The sequence below is a fragment of the Neovison vison genome, chromosome 1 (genome assembly GCF_020171115.1).
Source record: "Neovison vison isolate M4711 chromosome 1, ASM_NN_V1, whole genome shotgun sequence".
Lineage (NCBI taxonomy): Eukaryota > Metazoa > Chordata > Mammalia > Carnivora > Mustelidae > Neogale > Neogale vison.
The window spans coordinates 9,510,095-9,531,498 of NC_058091.1; the positions used below are offsets into that span (position 1 = coordinate 9,510,095).

General features: G+C 49.2%; 1 protein-coding gene across 3 annotated transcripts in view; it reads right to left on the reverse strand.

The window, feature by feature from the left end:
- Nucleotides 1-1,984: 1,984 nt before the first annotated feature.
- Nucleotides 1,985-21,404, reverse strand: part of SNX9 (sorting nexin 9) — a 112,533-nt gene continuing 93,113 nt past the window's right edge. For all 3 annotated transcript variants that reach the window (XM_044243209.1, XM_044243200.1, XM_044243218.1), the window contains exons 11-18: nt 20,404-20,507; nt 18,808-18,911; nt 14,906-14,983; nt 10,514-10,590; nt 9,310-9,399; nt 7,219-7,333; nt 5,360-5,451; nt 1,985-3,706 (exon numbers count right to left, since the gene is read on the reverse strand). In XM_044243209.1, the coding sequence (XP_044099144.1) occupies nt 3,659-3,706; nt 5,360-5,451; nt 7,219-7,333; nt 9,310-9,399; nt 10,514-10,590; nt 14,906-14,983; nt 18,808-18,911; nt 20,404-20,507 (708 nt within the window). In that variant the 3' untranslated portion in view covers nt 1,985-3,658. The remainder of the gene's footprint in view (nt 3,707-5,359; nt 5,452-7,218; nt 7,334-9,309; nt 9,400-10,513; nt 10,591-14,905; nt 14,984-18,807; nt 18,912-20,403; nt 20,508-21,404) is intronic.

Genomic DNA, 21,404 nt, shown 5'->3' on the forward strand with positions numbered 1-21,404 from the left:
CTCCAAATACTGATTTTTATAGCGTCGAGATTTGTAAAGATTATAAATTATTCTGTAATTATAGCTCTTCTGTGATAAAGATTGGTACAAATAAAAATCAAAAATCAACATATCCTATAGGAACCACAAAATCCACCCTAGGTCATTAAAATTTTGCAACCTGAAGGAGCATTTTCCAAGCATCAATGTTGCAATGGGTAATTTTTTCACTTTCAAATTCCTGTTACTTTCCCTGGCTCACAGCCAGCTACAATTTTTCTGAGTATCTCCTGCCATCCTTTTTCCTTAGGTTCCTTTTTCATTTTCCTGGCCTCTTCCTCAGACCAACAGGGCCACCAATAGGGCCATCTGTACAGGGTGTACAGATTCTTGATGTGGGGCCCAGAACAAGAGAGAGCTTCCCAGCAGGTCCAGGCCGCCAACACAGGCTGCTCTGCTCCCAGGCTGGGGCCGTAGGATCCAGCACCGCCAGTGGCACCTGGAATGTCAGAGCAGTCAGGGATGCCATCTGGAGCCTTTGGCAGGACCCTAGAGGTGAGTAATAAAGCAGGCCCTTAGGATTTTGGAGCCAAGCCTTGCTGTCAACCCCCCCCACCCCCGCCCCCCTAGATAATGATTCCCCTTGTGAGAAACAGCTCTGAGTTTGCTACTGGGCCTCAGCAGAGACTAAACGCCTACCCATGGGCCCCCAAGCTACCCATCGTGACTGGAGCTGCCATCGTGACCTGGGTGCTATCTGTCCCATCGGGCCATGAAGTTGGGCACACAGGGCAGCACCCCATCAGCAAAGGGAAGGGGAACGTATGTGAACAGGCCCTATGGGGACAAGTGGCCCACATGCCCACGGTCCCCACTCTGCTACACCATCTTCCCTCTCCCAGCCTGCTCTGTGGCTGCCCGGGGAGTTGTCGAAGGTCAGCCAAGAGACGAAGAGAAGACTCAGGCCTGGTTTACAGATGGTTCTGCATGGGATGTAGACGCCACCTGAAAGCAGACAGCTACGGCGCCATCTTCCCGGGACACCCCTGAAGGACACAGTGAAGGGACAGCCTCCCCGTGGCCAGAACTTCGAGCAGTGCGCCTGGCTGCTCACGCAGCTCGGAAGGACAGATGGCCTCATGGGCGACTGATTCCCTGTCCATTCTTGGGCTGTGGCCATGGTCGGGCTGACGGATGGCAGGTACCTGAAAGGAACAGGACTGGACAACTGGTGAGAAAGACACTTGGGGAAGAGGAATGTGGACAGACCTGTCCTCAAAAGTGAAGATCTCTGTGTCCCAAAAATGCCCGTGAAAGATGGCCTCAGCAGAGGAGGATTTTAATCTTCAAGTTGCTAGGATGACCCAGTCTGTGGACACCAGTAAACCTTCTTCCCCAGCTGCCCTGGTCACGTCCCAGTGGGCTCCTGAACAAAGTGCCACGGTGGCAGGGACCGAGGTTATGCGTGGGCTCGGCAACGTCCACTTCGCTCACCAAGGTGGACCCGGCCACAGCCACTGCTGTGTGCCCATGAAAGGGTTTTAACTGTCAAATTTTCTTATTTTGTTTGAATACCGTGTGCGTGTATGTAGAGCAAGTATTTGATTTCTTTCCCCTCTTACTCTCTTATCTTGTGACATGAGATTTTTACACCACAGGATTAGGTTACAGCACATGGAGACAAGCCAACATCACTTCTCTCTCTCACACACACACACACACACACACACGCACACGCACACGCACACCCCCGTCAGCTGCTTCTCTACGGATCGCTAATAAGCTCGGTCGGCATTAGGATCTGTGCTTACAGCTCTTTGGTGATTAAGAGGTGCTTCTAAGACTGGTGACTCTGACTTAAGGAATTAAAATATTAATTCATATCAGGAGAATTAGGTTTTGGGGAAAAATTCATTATCTGGACTATTTTTAGGAGCTGGAAGCAAGAAGCAATTATCCAAAAAAAAAAGGAAGGAGGAAAATAAATCACACAAACACCAAAAAATGTTTTTGAAAAAGTGCTTTCAGAATTTACTGTACAGTCTTTTTTTTTTAAACAATTTACTTATATGTTGGCTTCTACATGCTCTTACATTTGTGTAAAACATTTATACATATTCTTTACAATTTGTACATATATTAAATGGCTGTATCATAAACATTGTTCTATGAGATTTTATAAAAGAAAAATCAAGTAGGGAAAATTACTTATAAAACATTAACAAAACCCGTGATATTAAAGAGCAAGAAATTCTCATACTCATGTTCATTCGATTTCCTCTGCTACTTATTTTTTGGTTTCATTTTATTTGTGCTGGCCCAAACCTTCCATCGTCTACACTGTCATCGCTAGGTCAGGAGAATGAAAGCAGTGGGGAGCGGTCGTGAGGCAAGTGTGGGGGATGGGCTCACTGGGCTGCGGTCGGGCGACATGCGTGTCTGAGTGCTCGGGTTTAAAGCTGACAGCCGGCCACGATTGGCTTTCGCTGTGTGCCTCCGGGTGGAGGCCGGTGATCAGAAAAATCCCGTCGCAAGTTCCAGGTGCGGTCAGGAACACATCACTGACCATCACGCTGTCCTTACAGAGACCAAAAGCTCCAGGGACCGCTGTGCACGACTCAGCCTGTGACCTTTATCAGTCCCTAAGCGCTTCCACCCGAGGGACGGAGAGGCCTACCACGCTGTGGTTTCCACGTTTTCAGGTAACACCCCCGCTCGCTTGTCTGCCCTCCAAAGTAAGTGGCAAATCACGGCCTCGGAAACAGGTCTCAGTACCTCTGACTCAACAGCTGAAGACACCAATGCGGGGCGAAGCTCTGTGGGGAGGACGTCTGCTCCCCCGAGCAGAGGCCCCAGCGCAGCAGCTCCAGCCCTGGGAGCAGAGTCAGAGCCCTGTAGACACGTGCCCACCCCTGTCAATGTATTCCTTCTGGCAAGAACCATGCCTTCACCAGGCCTGGGGAGGAAGCCCCCCGACCCCTGTGGAAGGGGACAGTCAGCAATGTTCCTGAGGGAAGTGCGGGCAGTGAATGGGATCCTGGGCTTTTGCCGCACTGCTTGCTCTGACGGGACACGTGAGCCCCCCTCTCCTGCCCTGAGCCTCCTGGGAGGGCGCCGGCAGCCCCCAAGGCCCCTCCTGGCTTCCTCCCTCCTGGAAACAGAAGCACTGGAGTCATAAATATGTCAGTGAAAGGCATGTAGAGCTTCCTAAGTAGATAGGAATCCCACGGGACTGAAAAGAGTTATAAAAATATACAAACATATATATTTTTTATTCTGGTATATTTCATATTTTTAAGAAAGCAATTAGTAATTATCTGACATTGGGTAAGACCCAGAAGATCATGGACGACGTACAAATTACAATTTTATGTAAAATATCAGTGGGGGAACCCCTAATTTTCCATTCAAAATTCTGATAACTTTAAGTACTTTCCAAAAATAGAGACAATTTCCATTGTTTTCAGTAATGGATGTGGAAACGAACCAAAGAAGACTAACCCCACGAACTGAGGCATTTAGGTTGGTTAATAAAATAGACACAGTTTTTTGCAACTCTTTCTTTTTGGTTTTCGGTCTTTTGTTCCTTTTTGCTTTTGATGAAGGGGGAAGAAATAAAATTGCATTGCCCAAAGTCAGAAAGAAGCACTTCGGAGTCCTCTTGGTGTTCTGTTGTGTTCTACATAACCGGGAAGCGGCCGAGGGCCTGCCTCAGCTTTTCTGCGATCTGGTGAAGAAACAGACAACCTTGAGACGCCCAGTCCCACCAGGACCCGACGGCATTCGACTCCTCCCACCTCCTACCAGTTAGACACTGCAAACATTTCAAAGGCTTCAACTGGGCTAAGCTTCAAGTCTCCTCCAGCACCAACCAGCCACGGAGCCCTCCCCAACCCCAGATGGTGCCCCCAGCTTGCAGGAGGCCACCCTTCTTTCCAGCACAGCCCCCGTCTCTCTCAGGAGCAGCATCTCCAGACCAGGGGTCCGGCGGGGGTGGGGGTCCTACTTGCACGATTGCCCTGTCTTGTCAGACACCCGTGGACTCCCGGGCCCCCGCTGCCGGGCACGCCTCCCAGACCGTCGGCGCCCCCATGACGGAGCCGGTGCGGGACCGCAACCCTGGCTACGTGCCCAGGCCTCCCCCAAGGAGAACACACGCTCTTGGAGCTCCGTTCTTGGAGCCCAAGGATCTGTGCTTAGTGCTTAGTATAAACTATGCACTTAATACAGGTTTGCTCCACCGAAAAGCAAGTGAACTTTAGCATTCAAGCACTGCTTTCTCCTAAAACTGTTACATCCGACAAGGACACTGATTAAGTGTCATCAAGTCACAATGTCCTTGATAATTAAACCTCACTTGGGCTTGAGATTATCTAACAAATCAACATGATCGGAGTTTGAAGAGGTGCCCTTCAAGGCTCTTCTAATGCAGAACAACAGCAACCTGGATTCCAGTACGCGAAGGCAACCGTGGGCAGTGCTAGTTAACACAGAGAGCCCAGGAACTGCACGCTGGAAGGGACAAGCGTGCTTAAGGGAATTCCTTCTGGAAGCTCAGCTCCCAAACCAGCTGCTTCCCACACACGATTCACACTGCGGCAAGCACCCTGGTCACAGCTGCCGTTCAAGGATCTGCTGCGGCAGCCCCACACTTCCCGCGCGGTCTCGCCCGAAGGGGACACGTGCACCGACGTTGAGTGTGGGGCTGGTCTGCCATCGCCTCAACGCATGCGGAGCAGAGCATGGCGCGAGTGGGACACTGAGCATGGTGACCCGTACGGGGTCAACGATACGGTTCGGGAACTTGCCTTCACGTGCCGGAGTATCCGCTTACACGCTACCTCTTTGTTCTCTGCACGCGCCAGTAAACAACAAAATTATGCGAAGCACAAAAGCTTACATTTCAGTGATCGTTCCCTAACTGAAAATATGTGAGGTTTCTCTCCCTCTCGTTTTCTCTCTGCGGCTCCTCTGGTGCAAAACGAAAGCTCCTTTACGAAGTCTGCCCGCGGTGCCAGCTCCATCCCCACTGAGGGCCTGCAGAGCTGGGGGCCCTCCTGTCCTGCACTGTCCCGGGGCAGAGAGAGGCTGGGGGTGGGGACCTCCCCGTAGGACTTCTAGGGGCCTCACAACTAGCATCCACTACCCCTTCTTCCTTACGAGAAAACTTTTTTAACCCAGTGGGACTCAAAAAGGAAAAGGCAGATATAATTCAAAGGGATTTAAAAAACCCCTACTCTGTAACTAACCTCCCTTGGTTTATTACGTAGGATTAAAAAATACAGGCAGACTAACTTTATATATGGTCAAAGTTACGTGAGCACGAGTCCTCCATGTGCGTGTGTGTGTGCAAAGGGCCTGGGGCGGGCGGCCGACTTACTGTTTCATAGAACTGCACCTGCTGCTCCAGGTACAGGCGGATGACGCTGTTGTAGTCGTAGATGCGGTTGCTGTGGAAGTGATTCATCTCAGCTACAACCAAAACCAAGGTATCAGTCAGTCCCCCTGGCCTTCCACAGGCCAGCAGGCAGGCTTGCTCTGCTCCGTTGCCCCGGTTGGCCTCAGGGCAGGGCCAGTCCCTGACAGATCCCTTTGCAAAGAGGCTAGAAAAATCATCTGCACTGCTGAGGGCAACCGTACTTCCCCGCAGAGGGATGATTCCTGTTGACGTGCAGATGAGACACTGTGCAACACAACACACACAACCACCCACGTGTGGACTCTGCTCTCCCAGAAGGGACGGAGCAGGAGGCTGGCGTGGGGCTCCCTCTCTGCAGACTGTCGGTGACACAGGACCCAGTGAGGCACCCAGCGGGTCCCACCCCGTCCCCTCTTGCAGCTGCCTGGACAGGTTTCTCGGGGCGCCCTTGAAAGGCTGTAGGGATAGGGGAGATGCAGGGGGACCCTCTTCTGGATGGACTTGGCTGCTCGGAGTATCAGGGATCCCAGAACCCAACCTCTTGCCAGGTGAGAGGCTGTGGACCCCTGTTCTCCAGCTCTGCTGAATTTTTGTCCTCACAGATGGCTCCCTTACCGCCTCTGTCCCTCGGTACCAGCCCCGCGCCCCCCAGCACCTCAGCAGAGGCCTCATCACAGCTCCACCTGCCTCTTCCCTCATTCTGTGCACCTAGAAAGCCAGCTGCTGGCATACACGCCCACCGTAAGGGCGCTGTTTTGAGTCTCGTATTATCTGAAGTCATACAAAGCTTCTCATTTATCTGTTTGGAAAACTTCACACACAAGTTCAAAGCCAAATCCCCAGTTTCAACCCCTTCGGAAGCCAGATCTTCTCTCAGATTTTTCCATTCCCGCCCCTAGCTGCCTCGGCTCTGGAACCCTTTCAGACACTCTTGCCTCTGTCCCAGGCACTCCTAGCCCTGAGGGCTATTCCTGGGGCGCGTCTGCAAACACGCTTCCTTCCCTCCCCGAGCACCATGCCTTCTTCGTGCCTCCAACTCTCAGACCACAGAGGCAGCGGTGTCCCGCGTGGGCTTTCTGACGACTGCCCGCCAACCTCTCCCACCCTCTCCCTGAGCTGTGTACCTCCCTGCCCCTCACCATAAAGCCTTCCAGTGGCTTCTTAATGCCCCCAGAAAGACCAGGCTCTTCTGCCAGCTCTCGAGGCCGCCACCATCACTGCCACTTCTCCTCCAACAGCCTGTAAGTTGATCTGACTCCTGAAGACCAGTGAGAAAATCTTGTCCCGCTATTTTGTGTGGGTTTGTTCAAACTAGAACATCCTTCCCCTTTCTCCTTTGCCCGTGCCTGCTCTGTCTACCGAAACAGGAAAAACCCGTTCATGGCTCCCGTGTGCCGGAAAGTACTCAAATATATAAAAATTATTTAGTATCTTTTTACTAACACTCAAATTTTGCTGAAAAAGCCATGTCCAAACTCCCTTCACATTCTCTGGTCCTGGGGGATAGAGGTTACAAACTGCTGAAAGCTGAACTTTGGAACCTAACAGGGCATCGTGACAGGAGCTGAGATGAAGGAAGGATCTTCCCTGTCTCTGAGACATGATAAAGAAGCACGGGCTTCCTCAGGCTGGCACTCCTGGCTGTCTCAATCGGGTCCACCTGCATTAACACTGGGACCCTGCAAACAATGGGCTTGGGAGGAATCTCTGAATCAGCTCTTATCGGCTCAGCGGTGGTCCACGGAGGGCCTTCTCTCCAGCCAGGGAAACAACAAGGACTGAAAGCGTCTCTGCGAGCGACACCCAAACCCGGGCCTTACCTTGCAATGCGTAAGACATGGTGCCAACTCGCTTCACCATGTTCTGTTTGTCCTGGGGGGTGATTTTACTGGTGGCCACCAGCTTATCACTTTCTTTCACTTTCTCTATCGCTCCCTGTGAGACACGAACACAAGAGTGTTAACAGAATGACGCTCAAAGGACCAGCCTTTCATTTCACATGCAACGACGCCAACGTCTTCTCCAACTGACCGGCTACTGAACAGAAACACGTCCCCACAAAGTAAGAATGTAGGAGGGCGCCTGAATGTAACTTCCGGCAAGTCACTTGGAAGCAAAAGGGTTGCTAGTCTTGAAAAACAGAGCTAAGCCAAAATGGACAGTTTTCTGCTACAGCAGCATGAAAAGCAAACAGCGCTCTGTTTCTGTAACATCCGAGCCCGTGCCAGGACCAGAGGTGCACAGGAGACCGACACAGGCATCGGGGTTTAGAATGATGAGGGACACGGGGTGCCTGGGTGGCTCAGTGGGTTAAGCCTCTGCCGTTGGCTTGGGTCATGATCTCAGGGTCCTGGGATCGAGCCCCGCATTGGGCTCTCTGCTCAGTGGGGAGCCTGCTTCCTCACCTCTCTCTCTGCCTATTTGTGATCTCTGTCTGTCAAATAAATAAATAAAATCTTAAAAAAAAAAGAATGATGAGGGACAGTCTGTGCTTGCACCTGTGCACTCTCTCTGTTCGGGGTGTGCGGGTTGGGGTGCTGGTACGTGCGGGCTGTCACCTTTACTTTGGTTTCTGGGAGGAGCGCTGCCCTGATTTCAAACTGATACCCAGGCGGAAGGAGAGCGCTGCTGAACGTTTCCCACTCCAGGACCATCACGGTGCTCGTGAGAGCGGTCTGGGAAGAAAAACTTTATGCTCGTGCATGAACCAGCCGCCCTGCCCCAAACTCTCAATTGCTGGCCTCAATCCCTAGGACAAGCTGACTATTCTGAGTTGGCTCTTTTAACTGAGATTTTTACTTGTGTTATATTTACTTATGTTAATTCCCCCTAATTCTGTTGAGCTGCAACTGACATTCAGCACTGTGTGAGTTCAAGGTGACTGCAACCACGATGGCCTGGCGTCTGGACCCCGGACAGCGGCCACAGCGACTGCTGCTCACGGCCGTCACCTCCCACACAGACGAGTCTGTCTGGTGTTTCCTTTGTGGGGACACTTTTTCAGATCTGTGCTTCCAGAATCACTACCTCTGAGAGACCCTGTGCTCCGAGGCTCACCAGAGCCTTAGGCACAACAGCCTTGGTGTGGAAATGTCTGAGTGTCCACTGGTGGATGGTTTGGTAAAGAGAATGTTCTCAGTTTTATATTAAAGAATCTGAAGTTGCACACTACCCCTTCCTGACGTTCGGATCATTAAGCTGAACGCTAAAACGGCCACATGCCAGGACTACCAGGGCCGCAGACCAGCCCTCTGTAGAGATTTTCCTAACAAACCCAAGTGCATCATAGTCCCCTGGAGTATGACAGTTGATAAAATGCCCCTATTCTGAACTAATACGTAGAGTCTGAAACAAACAAGCCAGAGTTGAAATGCGAGGACACCCAAAACATTTCGAAACTCAGTTTAAAAATACCTTTATGGTGGGAATTCTAGTTTTCTTATTAGTACAAAAATATAAAATCGATGTTGATCATTTAAATTTTTATTAGGAAACCCTTTGTCAGGCCTAGGGGGACAGAATATCTGACTTTGTCTCCACGGGGAAGGGTCTTTGAGGACCCGCCCCAGCAGCTTACAGGGGTCTCATTAGTAAGGGCAAACTGTATTCCTAATCTTATCTTGAATTTGCAACAGCGTGGTTATTTTGTTTGCTACCTGGCCTAAGTATAGGCATAAAGGAATCTTTTTTCCACGCTTTTGTTTCCTCAATGTAATCTCTTTACAGAATGGAAGAAACCAGAAACTATGCATAGTGTTTCAACAGCCCAAGGGGCTCTAGTCGGTTTCAGAAAGCTCCCTCCTCCTGCCCCCCACGCAGGACCATGCTAGGTGACAGGGCCCACGCGGTGGCCGTGGGCCGTGGCCCCGGCTCCCCATATCATCTTGTCTGCACTTCTGCGATCAAATTACCTTGTGGGCGCCGATAATATCAGGGAAGCAGCCGAGGAAACCTTTATATTCATGATTACATTCCATGAGGAAATGGAGATCTTTCTTTGGCTACAACGAGACACAGGTTGGTTATTACTGGCAGAGAAATCTAGACCGTTGAGGATAAGAAAAGGGTCGTACTGGAGGACAGTATGGGCCAAGCCCTTGGTATGAGTTACTGTCTATCAAGGGCTAAGGCATTCAGCATAGTTTTCCTGCAAGAAAACAACCCTCAAGGCTATTACATTCTCAATCGTAGTTTAGAGGGAAAATAAAATACCAGATAATTTTTAGGCTGGTTAAGTTAGTTACTTTGAGGTGGTTTAAAATATGACACTGTATGGGCAAAAAACTAATACTATTTATATATAAGCAAATAAGACGTAATCATTTAATGTCTACATTTTAACAGAGAATATAAATTATTATTAAAAATCTGGTAGTTATCTTAAGTGGCAACTTAAAATTTTTCTATTTTTCTGAATTATAATTTTTAATAGCTATGTTAGGCACAGTTCTAAAAATTCATCTTTTCCTCCAAGCAGCGGTAGTCCGTGACCAACATGAGGGTGTGTGTACGTGTGTGTGCAGAAGTATGTTATTTCAGGAGGTCACCTGAGAAACTTTAATTCGGGGACTTGGAACAACATCAGTGTCTATTCCCCTTAAGGGAGTCTATTATCGGTTATCGGTAAAAAAAAAAACAACTGGGAACTGGACCACTGAAGGTGCCAGTAAAAGCCACGTGGCTGGAACAAAGACCCGCCCCTTGCCAGGGCCCTCACGGGTCCCTTCTCCTTCGTGGCTGCCGAAGGTGGAGAGCCTGTCACGGCGGGGTCCACAACCGCCATTACCAGCCGAGTAAAGCAAGCCTCAGACAGGCTACGGGTCCAGACGGGGGGTGGGGGGTGACCGCAGCTCTGCTTTAACATCCCAACACCCCCAAGGTGGTGGAGGGTGGGTCCGAGCCACTGACACCAGAAGGCATTCGCGTCCACTTCTCCAGGTCAGTGTGTCTACTGTCCACCACCGCGGCTTACCCGGAGAAACACGACGGCCATACACAATGAACAAAGAGAGAAGAGGGGATCTATCTGCAAAGTTTGTTCTACCAATCGGCTAACTGAACACGTGGGTCCGACAGCCTCCAGTCCGCTCAGGGAGCCCGTGTGTGCGGGGATACCTGCTCCGCCACGAGACCGGCGATTTCTTCGTAAGTCTTTCCTGCTTCTGTTATCGCAGCGTTGAGATCTGTTTCGCCTGGAAATCAGTACAGCTACGTCAGTGCTCATGAGTATTTTCACTTGGTTGATTTTACTGAAAAATTTTATTACAGCCAACACTGCACTTTTCAAAACTAGAGGCCAGTGTCACGAGTCCCCCTCTACTGATCCCCGGGCTTCCCAACGAACGGCGCGTGGCCAGTCTCTGCACCTGCACCATCCACCCCTCACGTCCCCCTTCGCTGGCCACAGAGCAACGCACCCATAAACTCTACGTCAAAGACAAGCACTCTTCAAAAAGCAAAGACGATACCAACACCACCCTGGGGAAGCGAGAACGGCTCCTGACAGAAATGTCGGGTCAGTGGGAGGCTCCTGGTATCTGGAATCAAGCTGGCCACTTTCCAGCACAGAGAAGCCCACGTGGCAGAGCTGAAGCGTTTCTTCCATCTATAGGTTCTTTCTCCTCCCTTCCTCTTTTCCCACAAATTTCTTTTGGGGGCGTTGAAGAAACCAGGTCTTTGCCTTGGTGCCCACAGCCTGGGTTTTGCTGACTGTGTCTGTGGTGAGAACACAGTCCTCTGTCCCCCGTACCATCCAGATCTTTCATCTTAGGAAAGGTCTGCAAAGTGTTGCTGTTCTACTCCTGGTATTCCTTCTTGATCTGAAGCGCTTCTATAAAGAGAAACTTTCCTTTATTGACTATCTGGTTACCTTGGGGTATTGGCAGAGAAAAAGCACATTAAGCGTTTTCTTTCTCTTTACTGTTTCAGAATAATGAGCTGATTCTCTAACCATTCCCCGGAGGTAACAAATTAACTTTTTAAAAAAGTATCACTGCAAGTTTGGATTTAAACGTACTTGATAAGCTTCACTGCAGAGAAAGTATTATTTTCATTAATGCTCTACTTTTCTCTTTATTGGCCAGTGGAAGGCTTTTCAAATCAGCATCTCGGTTCAGCTAGGAGCTCCGGTCCTCTGCGTGGAACGCAGTGCTGAGGATTCCCCCTGTGGGGGGCGCTAGAGGGGCTTCTTGCAACTGGCTTGGATATTTCAGGGACTTTTCAATGAACAGAGCAAGGCAAATTGTATTTTTTTAAAAAGAGCCAAACTATAATGAGCTCATATGGATATTTCCAATTCAAATTTAGGACTTGAGGATTTTTCATAATGTATTTTAGAACTCATTTTTATGTTTAGCTCTTTCATTTAAAAAACTTAGTTCCTAAACAACAGAAATTTAATTACGTTTGCTTTACCGTACAATATGTAAAATAGTTTTTTTTTTTTAAAGATTTTACTTATTTATTTGACAGAGAGAGATCACAAGTAGGCAGAGAGGCAGGCAGAGAGAGAGAGAGGAGGAAGCAGGCTCCCTGCCAAGCAGAGAGCCTGATGTGGGACTGGATCCCAGGACCCTGAGATCATGACCTGAGCCAAAGGCAGAGGCTTAACCCACTGAGCCAACCAGGCGCCCTGTAAAATAGTTTCAGACGGTTTTAGAATAACAATATTAACATTTTATTGCTAACTATATGATTACTGGAAACAAAAGATTTTTTGAAGTCTTTTGGACTTTTAAGGCATCTGCTGGGATGTATAATCAAAATCCAGTGTTTTACAGTGATGTGAAATAATTCTTTCCCACATGGCTATGCCTTCACCCTGATGTATCAAGTGATTTATTTTGCTTTTGCGTTTTAGGATTTTTCTTTACATTTTAATTTAAAATTTTTTCCTAGTAATAAATGTAGAATAAATAAGACATGTAAAACATGCCCATGGTTCTCAAGTCAAGTCTATAAAAGAAGCTAAAACCAGAGGTCTTGCTTCTATACTTGTTCCTCTCCTCTGCTACAGTTAACCACTTAAATATTTTTGTCAAATATTTTCCATGATAACCCGTGAGGATTAGTGCCTTATGGATCTGTGCAAAGGCCATGCGCACGGTCTCCGCATGCTCTGCGTGTGTCTGCACTCCCAGAGGGAGCGTGGAAATTTAACATAATCCGAGACTTTTTCAGGCTGGAACCCTCCGAACTACTGCAAGATCAAGAGCGCAGCACTGCCGCACGTCACCAGTGCGTCTGAGCGAAGGAGGACGGGATAAGACACAGTGCTCCACTCTGCTGACCTTCATTTGCCTTGAAACGAGAAAAGTGAGGCCAGGGGGACTTGAGAAGTTCTTTGAAAACAAGATCTCTAGGAAGCTGAAGGACAGTCCCCGCACAGCACACTGCACTGACTTACTACTGTTAACACCTGACCCAGGGCCACGTGCAGCGCGAACGCTGGATACGCACCGACTGACAGCCCGAAGCAGGGCCAGTCGTAAGGAAGCGAATGGTGCTTCTGTGCGGCTCGCACGGGTGGGTGCGGTGGAGAAGGCACAGCGCCTTCAGGGTCATCTCTCACTGCACCCCCCGCCCCAGGATGTCCCCATCCTGCAGGGGTCTCCCCCCACTGCCCCTCGCAGCCCTATCCTTTCTGCCGGGGTGCTCTGCGTTGAAATTATGGACAGGGAACTCCAGAGAAGCTGACTGTTCTGAAGGTCTGTGGATTCTACCGAAGTTCACAGAATGACAAATGCATGAGAAGATTTATGTAGAGTACAAGGTACCCAAGAACATCTTCAGGACCCATTTCCCAGATTACCGACTGCCTTCTCCTGCCCCCTTTCCAAGACTTCCGGTTCAATGATCTGCACCCTCTACCAACGCCACACTTAGTGAAGGGTGAGTGTTTGTCTCTGCTGGCATCGAGCAGGAGAACAAGTGAATCACTGCACGGTAGCTCTGAATGATTTTTACGTTTTTCTGTCTGACGTCAAGGAACAGAGTCCTCAAGTCTGGGTCCACACTACCGGAAGGACCTAACAATGGCTACACAGCTCATCTTGGAGCGGTTCCATTTCTATTTGGAATGGGGATAACTGCAGGACTCTTGCTCTCGGTGTAATAATACCAAAGAAGCTAACATCAGCCTTCTCCGTCAAGTCTCCTTCATTGTGTGGGGATGAAGAAATCCAAAGGAACTCAATTCAGAAAGGCCTGAGTCTGCACCCTAGGCAAGCTCCGCAGAGTCTGGAGGCCCCGGGGGAGGAGAAGGGAGCCTTCCACAGGCAGAAGGGCTCTGTTGGGACGGGAGGCTCTGCTCTGCCTTTACCAGATGTGTGGGGGCTGGTGTGAGGAACCAGCATCTGGGGAGCCCCAAATGCAGAGCCAATCTGCCCACAGGGGTTTTGGACACTAAGGGGTGATGGCAGGAAGTGGGGGCAGGGCTGGATGGAGCGCCCCCGGGGGAGGCTTAAGGAAGGTGAGATTCGGGTGGGCTCCGACATGGACATGATGGGGCCCTGCATCTTCACTCCGGTCGAGATGCCAGAGAAGCACAAAGCCAAGAGCACTCTGGGGGTCCTGCCAGCACCTAAGCGATTGGTGGGGCCTGACACCTGGCTCCGCCATCACCCCCGGCGGCATGGTGGCCGGAGGGCTGGTCATTCCAGGCCCACGTTCCTCATCTTCAACATGAGGGGCCAGACGGACCAAGCCTCAGAGCTCCCATCCGATCCGAAAGTTGGGACGGTGAGCCAGGACTTACGTGGGAGCCCTGGCTCTTCAGGCCAGAGACTCATTGCTCGTTCCTGAAAATACTCAGACACTGACGTCCACAGACCCAGGTCCCCTGAGCATCAGAATAAATACCGAGACCAAGGTACCAATTCCACCGTTTCTGTAAGCGACCGGACACACTCAAATTCAGCCAGTGCCGCTCACCTGACAAATAATACTTCTACTTGCTACCCGCTCCACAGAGCGAACTAAGCAAAAGTTCACCAAAATGTGCTTGTTCTCACGAGTGCTGTCAATGTAAAGGGACAATGAATTCCAGACACCACAGGTCGGTCAGACAGCACGGGACACACCGAAAGTAACTCTAGGTCACGGCGAGGCCTGCGGCAACGTGAATTTGTTCCTTAGTCAGAATGTTCCCTCCCAAAGGCCTTGACGAGCTCCGGCCTTTGTATCCGGCCTCCGAGGTTGGCAGAGAGATGAAAGCCAGGGCCGGGGGTGACCAGTCACCGCTGTCTGTTCCAGCAAAACACAAGAGCCGCCTCCGAGCGCAGAGAAAGGCAAAGAACGAGCAAGAAACACGGACATAAGCAGCCTCCACCTCCACTTTCCCAGAAGCAGTGAGGGAGATGGCAGGAGCGCTGGGGGAGCAGCGCGGCCCAGTCAAGGGGCAGTGACAAGGGTCCCCAGCTGTAGCATCCCTGCGGGGGTGCAGGGCCCGAGGGGGGCTGGTCAGCACCGGACGCTACGGGCCCGAAGGTTAAGAAAATATGGACGCACCTTGGTACCCGCTGGAGCTGAACACCGTCGCTAAGCTCTGCAAGGCCTTCCCTATCTTCTGGTACTCCTTGGGTAACGCTGAAAGAGAAAAAGGAAGATGCTGGTGATGGGTCCCCCGAGCGAACGGCAATGACATCTATTTCCCCAAAGTGATTACTTTCATCATAAAAGAAACCTTTAGCAAAATTGTCAGCTTTTTAAAATTATTGATTTTTTTCAGTAAAATCGGCTATTAACTGGTTGTTCAGTTCATGGTGGACGCGCTCATTACGAACGACCACCCCGGAGCGCCACCTCACTCATGGGGCGAGGCCGGAGCCGCCGGGGGCTCATCTGGAGGAGGGTTTCTAGCGGCCAGAGTCCTCCTGCGTGCCTTGTCTTAGGACCACCATGACAGCCTCTCTACTGGGGGCAGGCACACTGTCTCTGTCCCGCAGGCTAGGAGAACAAGGCTTCGCTAAGTAAACGGGCTTGCTGAGGGTCGCATGGGGAACAGGTGGCGGATGTGGCCTCTGAGACACCTGCTTTCCCCGAGGTTACGTACACGGGACTGATTATTTGCGAAACAAGACTGAAGGCCACAAGGTGTGGGGAAAAATGAGGCAGAAGGTCTCACAGGGCCAGGGAGGACGGATTTGAGTTTTTTCATCTGTATAACATTGTAACACGATGAACGAAATGATCTCTGAGGGTCCTTCTAGCGCTAAAATTCTAGGATTCTAGGATCATTCTGGAGAACTTTCTAGAAGAGTCTCTGTATTTTAGACTATTTTTTGTTTGCATCTATAAATAGTCCCCTTATACACATCTACTGCTTTTCAGCAGAATGCCTTATTTGCATTTGAAGACTTAAAGTGCAGTATTAAGAAAAATTCAAATGTTTCTTTTACAAAATCTAGTTCAGAGAAATCTGAAACATGGTCTTTAAGTTGCAATAATCAGGAGACACTATTTTAAACTCCATTAGCTTAACTTCAATAAATTGTTTGCCTTTTTCTAACTATATACGTGAGGTTAAAGACATTTGCTATGTGCTTCACCGTACTATGTGCTAGATTTCTCACTTTATAGATAAGGAATCTTAAGAAACTCTATTTTGAAAGAAAAGGGGAAAGAAATATGCTTACCTCAAATCCTAAACCAAGTGCTTCAAACTGCTCTCCTCCCAAAAAGGGAGCGGCCTGAAGCCAACATCCTCTATTTCATAGATTTGACCTGATGGGTTATATGGGACATGAAGCTGACCAGATGTTGTCAGACACAGGGATTTAACTTTTTTTTTTTTTAAAGTAGGTTCCATGCTCAACGTGGAACCCAATGCAGGGCTCCAACCCAGGACCCCGAGATCAGGACCTGAGCCGAGACGGAGAGTCAGACACTTTACCCAATGAGCCACCCAGGCATCCCAGGGAAGGAAAGAAATCATAAGCCCAGATTTCTGTGAGATCCTTAAAATTCTGATTGTTAAAATTTATACTCAAAATATTTCTAAAAATAGAGCACAACATTCAAAGAATATGCAGATTTCAACAAATAACTACCATTATGGCCTCTTAAGAGCTTACAGCTCAAATTTATTATTTTACAACGAAATCACTGTTTGAGAGAAGAGCCATTCCCCTTGTTGTTCATGAGTTGACCCTGTGTGACCACAGGCTGGTGGTGGGTTTTGTTCTCTAGCGCTGCATTTGTGTACATTACCGTTCTGGGCCTAATTAGTGCCGCACCGAGGACATGGCATCGCATTTCTGCGCCGTGAGAAAGGAGCCACCGTCCTCGAGCGGGAACAGCTGTCCCACCCCAGCACGCGGTTCTGCTGGTATCGAGGCTTAGGGGAATGGCACAGGGTCATGCACTGAGAAGCAGGGCCTTTTCTCCCCACAGCAAAGGGCCAGACAGTAAATATTTTGGGCTCTGTGGAGCCACAGGTTTGTACTGAAAGTACTCGACTCGGCTGCTGTAACAGGAAAGGAGACACAGCTTTAGCATGTAGGGAAGCTGGCCAGGCTGGGTTCCACCTTACAGAAACAGGCAGGAGGATGGATCTGGCCGCCCGGCCACGGTTGGCCAAATCCTGGTAAGGCTTAGATTTTATTACTATTAACTGTGCTCTGCTATCTTAGTTCAGCCACAAGTCACCCCACATTCAGCTTCCTGTTCACTGAAATTCTTTTCTGACTTCAAATTTTGTTCTTTTTCCCTCCTTTAGAAGAAAAATATCACTTGTTGAAAAATCTTTACAAAACATAAAATCAAATTCCTTCCTATGCTGAGGATCACGGTTTAATAGTGGGTATATACGATTTTCATTATTCAAAGTAGAAGCCATTTTTAAGAGAAAGACAAACAGAACTGAATATAAACAGTATTCTTGTAGGGCGTCCGTGTGGAAGGCCAGAATGTCTCAGATACAGGTCTCACGGTCGGCCTGCTGGCCTCCCCATAACCAGAGCTCAGTTTCCTCTCTGGGACTCAGATGTCTGTGCTGCTGATAAGGAGGACGGGTTGGAAGAACGGGGGGGAAACTCCGGAGAGTCAGTGGCTCTCAAAGACATTGTGAATGCTACGCAGTGGCGACCTGGCCTCCGGAGCCTGTGGGGCCTCTGAGGTGGGAGGGCAGCTGGCTGGTGTGACCCCCATGGCTGACAGGGCCGGTTTTCAGCCTACGCTATGTGACGTGAGGGGCCGGAGAATGTGGGACATCATGGGTCAGCAGAGTGATGGTCTAGACACAAAGGGAAGGGGGGTGTGGCAGGCTGGGGGTCGGGATAAGAAGTCCTCGAGGGTGGAAAGGCATGGCTGGAGGAGCCACCGGGGTTCACACTTTCCTAGTCTGACCCAGCTCATGCTCTCCACAGCCAACAACCCCAGCCTTTCCTAAAAATTACGTTGTAGTGGTTGCCTGGGTGGCTCAGGAGGTTCAGCGTCTGCCTTCAGCGCAGGTCATGATCCCAAGGTCTTGATCGAGCCTTGCGCCAGGCTCCCTGCTCAGTGGGGAGTCTGCTTCCCCTCTTGCTCTGCCTGCTGCTCCCCCTGCTTGTGCTCGCACTCTGTCAAATAAATAAATTCTTTAAAAAAAATTAGGGCCGTAGCCAATCCAGACGGCCCCTGACTTAGCAATTTATAGACTTTGTAACTGTGTGCGAGAGATCAGAATGTGCACTTGCGGGAAATTGTACTTGGAATTCAGAATCTGGTTCCTGCCTAGGGCTGCTGATCTGCGGGAGGACCCTCTCCGCGAAGCAGGGCCGCGGCAGCCCCACCAGCTGGAGACCATCCTGCACCCGGACAGCATTCCCGTGCCCCACTTTCAGTACAGGACATGCTCGACACCGGACTATAGAACAGGCTTCGTGTGAGATGACTTTGCCCACGTGCAGGCTGACCTTCCGAGTGTCCCGAACACAATGAAGGGGGGCCAGGCTGAGCCCCGGCGTGTGCGAGATCAGACTTATTGCATGCATTTTCGACTTGGGCTGTTTTCCACTTAGGATGGGCTTACCGGGCTGCAGACCCCGCGTAAGCTCGGGAAGAGTCCGTATACAACGTCTTACCAAGTCAAGACATGCAGTACCGTCCTGAGAGTACAGACAACAAACACTCTCAAAACACACAGAAAGATGACTCGCCCATACGTTACAAACCCCAACTAACTAGAAACGTTTAAGGCAACATGGTGTTTCATGCGGGTTCTAGAACGGGCTTTGTTGGAGACAATTCTCTGCTGTCTGAGGAGGGCTGACAAGCGAGGTTCACCCCCGGGCTGTGGCTGTGACCTGACTTGCATTCACCATAGGCGTCTCTGAGAGAAGGCTCCTCAGTGCGGTCAAGGTCACAACACCGAGCCGGGACCACCACACGTGGAGCCTGTAGCCCCGAGCCGGCCTGAGGATGGCACTTACGTCCTGTGCACCGTTTCCAGTGCTCCTGCCCCACGGTCAGCAGCTCCTTCACGCCGTCGTCCATGGCTTTGGTGAATTTACCGACGGCATCGCACTTCTGTTCTCTGTGGGGCAAAAACACAAGAACGCGTGTCCTTCACTCTGCTACCAAATGGTCAAACAGTGTGACATGTAGGAAGAAAAAAACCAATACAGTCAGGGGAGACTTACACCAAACCTGATATGCGGGGACTTGTTTTCTTGTATTGTAATAATTGCTCTTAAACCAGCCTTGATTCGAATTTTTTAAAAAAGGGTGCCTGGGGACGCCTGGATGGCTCAGTTGGTTAAGCAGCTGCCTTCGGCTCAGGTCATGATCCCAGCGTCCTGGGATCGAGCCCCTCATTGGGCTCCCCGCTCAGTGGGAAGTCTGCTTCTCCCTCTTCCTCTACCCTTCTTCCCCAGTCACATTCACACTCTCTAATAAATAAAATCTTAAAAAAAAAAAACCCAACATACCTTTGAAGAATTACTTAAAAATCTGCCATTTAAATTTTAACTGTTCCCCTTCACCCCTCAAATCCCTATGAATTTAAACTAAAATTATTCTAAAGTACACCAAATACTGATTTCCTGACTATCTGATTGAGCAGAATTCTATCAGTGGTGGTACTGAGTGGGTCTTCATGCGTTCCAGCAAGTATGTTAGTGAATCGCAGGTAACCTCAATACCAACCACGTCAGTGACACTGACACTGAACATCTCAGTTCTTAGAAGATGTAAAAAGTACTAACCTGAAAAACTCATCCCCAAATCATGTTAAATGGAAAAACAAAAACAAAAAGAAACCCCTAACAGATTATAAGACAGAACACACAGTGTGAGGTCTTTCCTATTTCAACAATTTTCCCCTTACATACGTATGTGCAGAGGACATTTCAGAAGACTACAGAACCAGGCCAATATATTAACATTTATTTTCCTCTCTGCATAGTTGCAAAATGGTGTTTGTTTTTCTTTTTTCTTCTCTTCTTACGTTTGGTAACACGTAAGTGGTAATTGTATAAGAAAAAAACTTCTTAAAAAACAAACAAACCCAAGATTTCTTATTAGCCTTTGCATAGAAAAGGAACTACTTTTCAAAGAAAAATAAAATTTTTTAAAAATTTAATTAAAAATTTTTTTTAAATTTAAAATTATTTTCTAAAAATTACATAATTAAAAACAACAAATTGAAAAATAGCACAAAAAAGCAGGCTGACATTTCCTTCTTTCAAGGTGATGTTCAGAGACTTCTGCTTTGTTCACATTTATGTGGGTGTGCGCTGGCTCTGGGCTACTTTTATCGTGCTTTATTAGAAATGACTAGAAACACTGTTGTCTGCTAGGAAACCACAGACTTCAAGGTAAAAAGGAAGCAGATTTTAATCTGATGCTACAGCTAAAAACACCGTGCTTTCCTGTGCAAGGGAGGTTTTCCCGGTCACCTGACTGCGGTCCCCACGCTTTGCCACAGACACACCCCCACTCCAGCTGCCCTCGGTCACACCTGCGGAGGCCCGCGCGCACACGAGGGGCCCGGCTGGGAAGAAGGCAAGTAGGACAACAGCGCTCACATTTCTATTAAGTCCAAGTCGGGGGCCTCTGGTTCCATGGTGGAAAATATCATAACTCCCACAAGCTCATCTTTCTCGGCCTTCCTCTTCCCACTTTTCCACTCCTGCAAAGAAGAACATCATCATGTCACAGTGGAGATCGGAGTCAAACTGATCTTTCAACTCCCTCAGGCAATCAGCTCGCCGACGGACTAGTTCTAATTTTCAGCAGCAGCTCCACGCCACTGTCCTCTGTACCGTGGGACATTTGTACATCCCAAATGCAATCTCGGTATGCGAACAGTGCCGAGGTGCCAGGGGTCCTGGTGAGCTGAAGTTCCATCCCTTTCTTTCCCCGTGCACAGCAATGGAACACAGCGAACATGAGCACCCTTACAAATCCTGAACAAGGGCCTCAAAGTTGCAGGTTAAATGTTCTCTGAAAAAGACAAAAACTTTTTAAAACACAAGATAGGAACCAATAGCATAAGCTATTTAAAAAAAAAAACTATTTTTGCAAGATACACCTATAAATATATAGCTCTATATATACATAGAAAAGTGCCCCCAAATAAAATCTTTTTTAAAAAAGGGAGGGTGCCTGGGTGGCTCAGTGGGTTGGGCCTCAGCCTTCAGCTCAGGTCATGATCCCAGGGTCCTGGGATCAAGCCCCGAATTGGGCTCTGCTCCGTGGGGAGCCTGCTTCCTCCTCTCTCTCTGCCTGCCTCTCTGCCTACTTGTGATCTCTCTCTGTCAAATAAATAAATAAAATCTTCTAAAAAAATAAAGTGCCCCAACACTAGTGCACAGCAACCATTCTTACAAAGTGAGTATGTGTGTAAACTACCCCAAGGCCAAGAGTAAAAAGCGAGCATTCCAGAAGCCCCCTTGGGTCCCTTCCCTCCTGCACTGAGGTGACCAGTTGTCTTCTCTTTAATGCCTCCCAGTTCCTCACGTTCCTTCCAAGTGGCATGATCTAAGTGCGCGTCCCTCATCTGGCTCTGCTGGTTTTTCTGAACAAA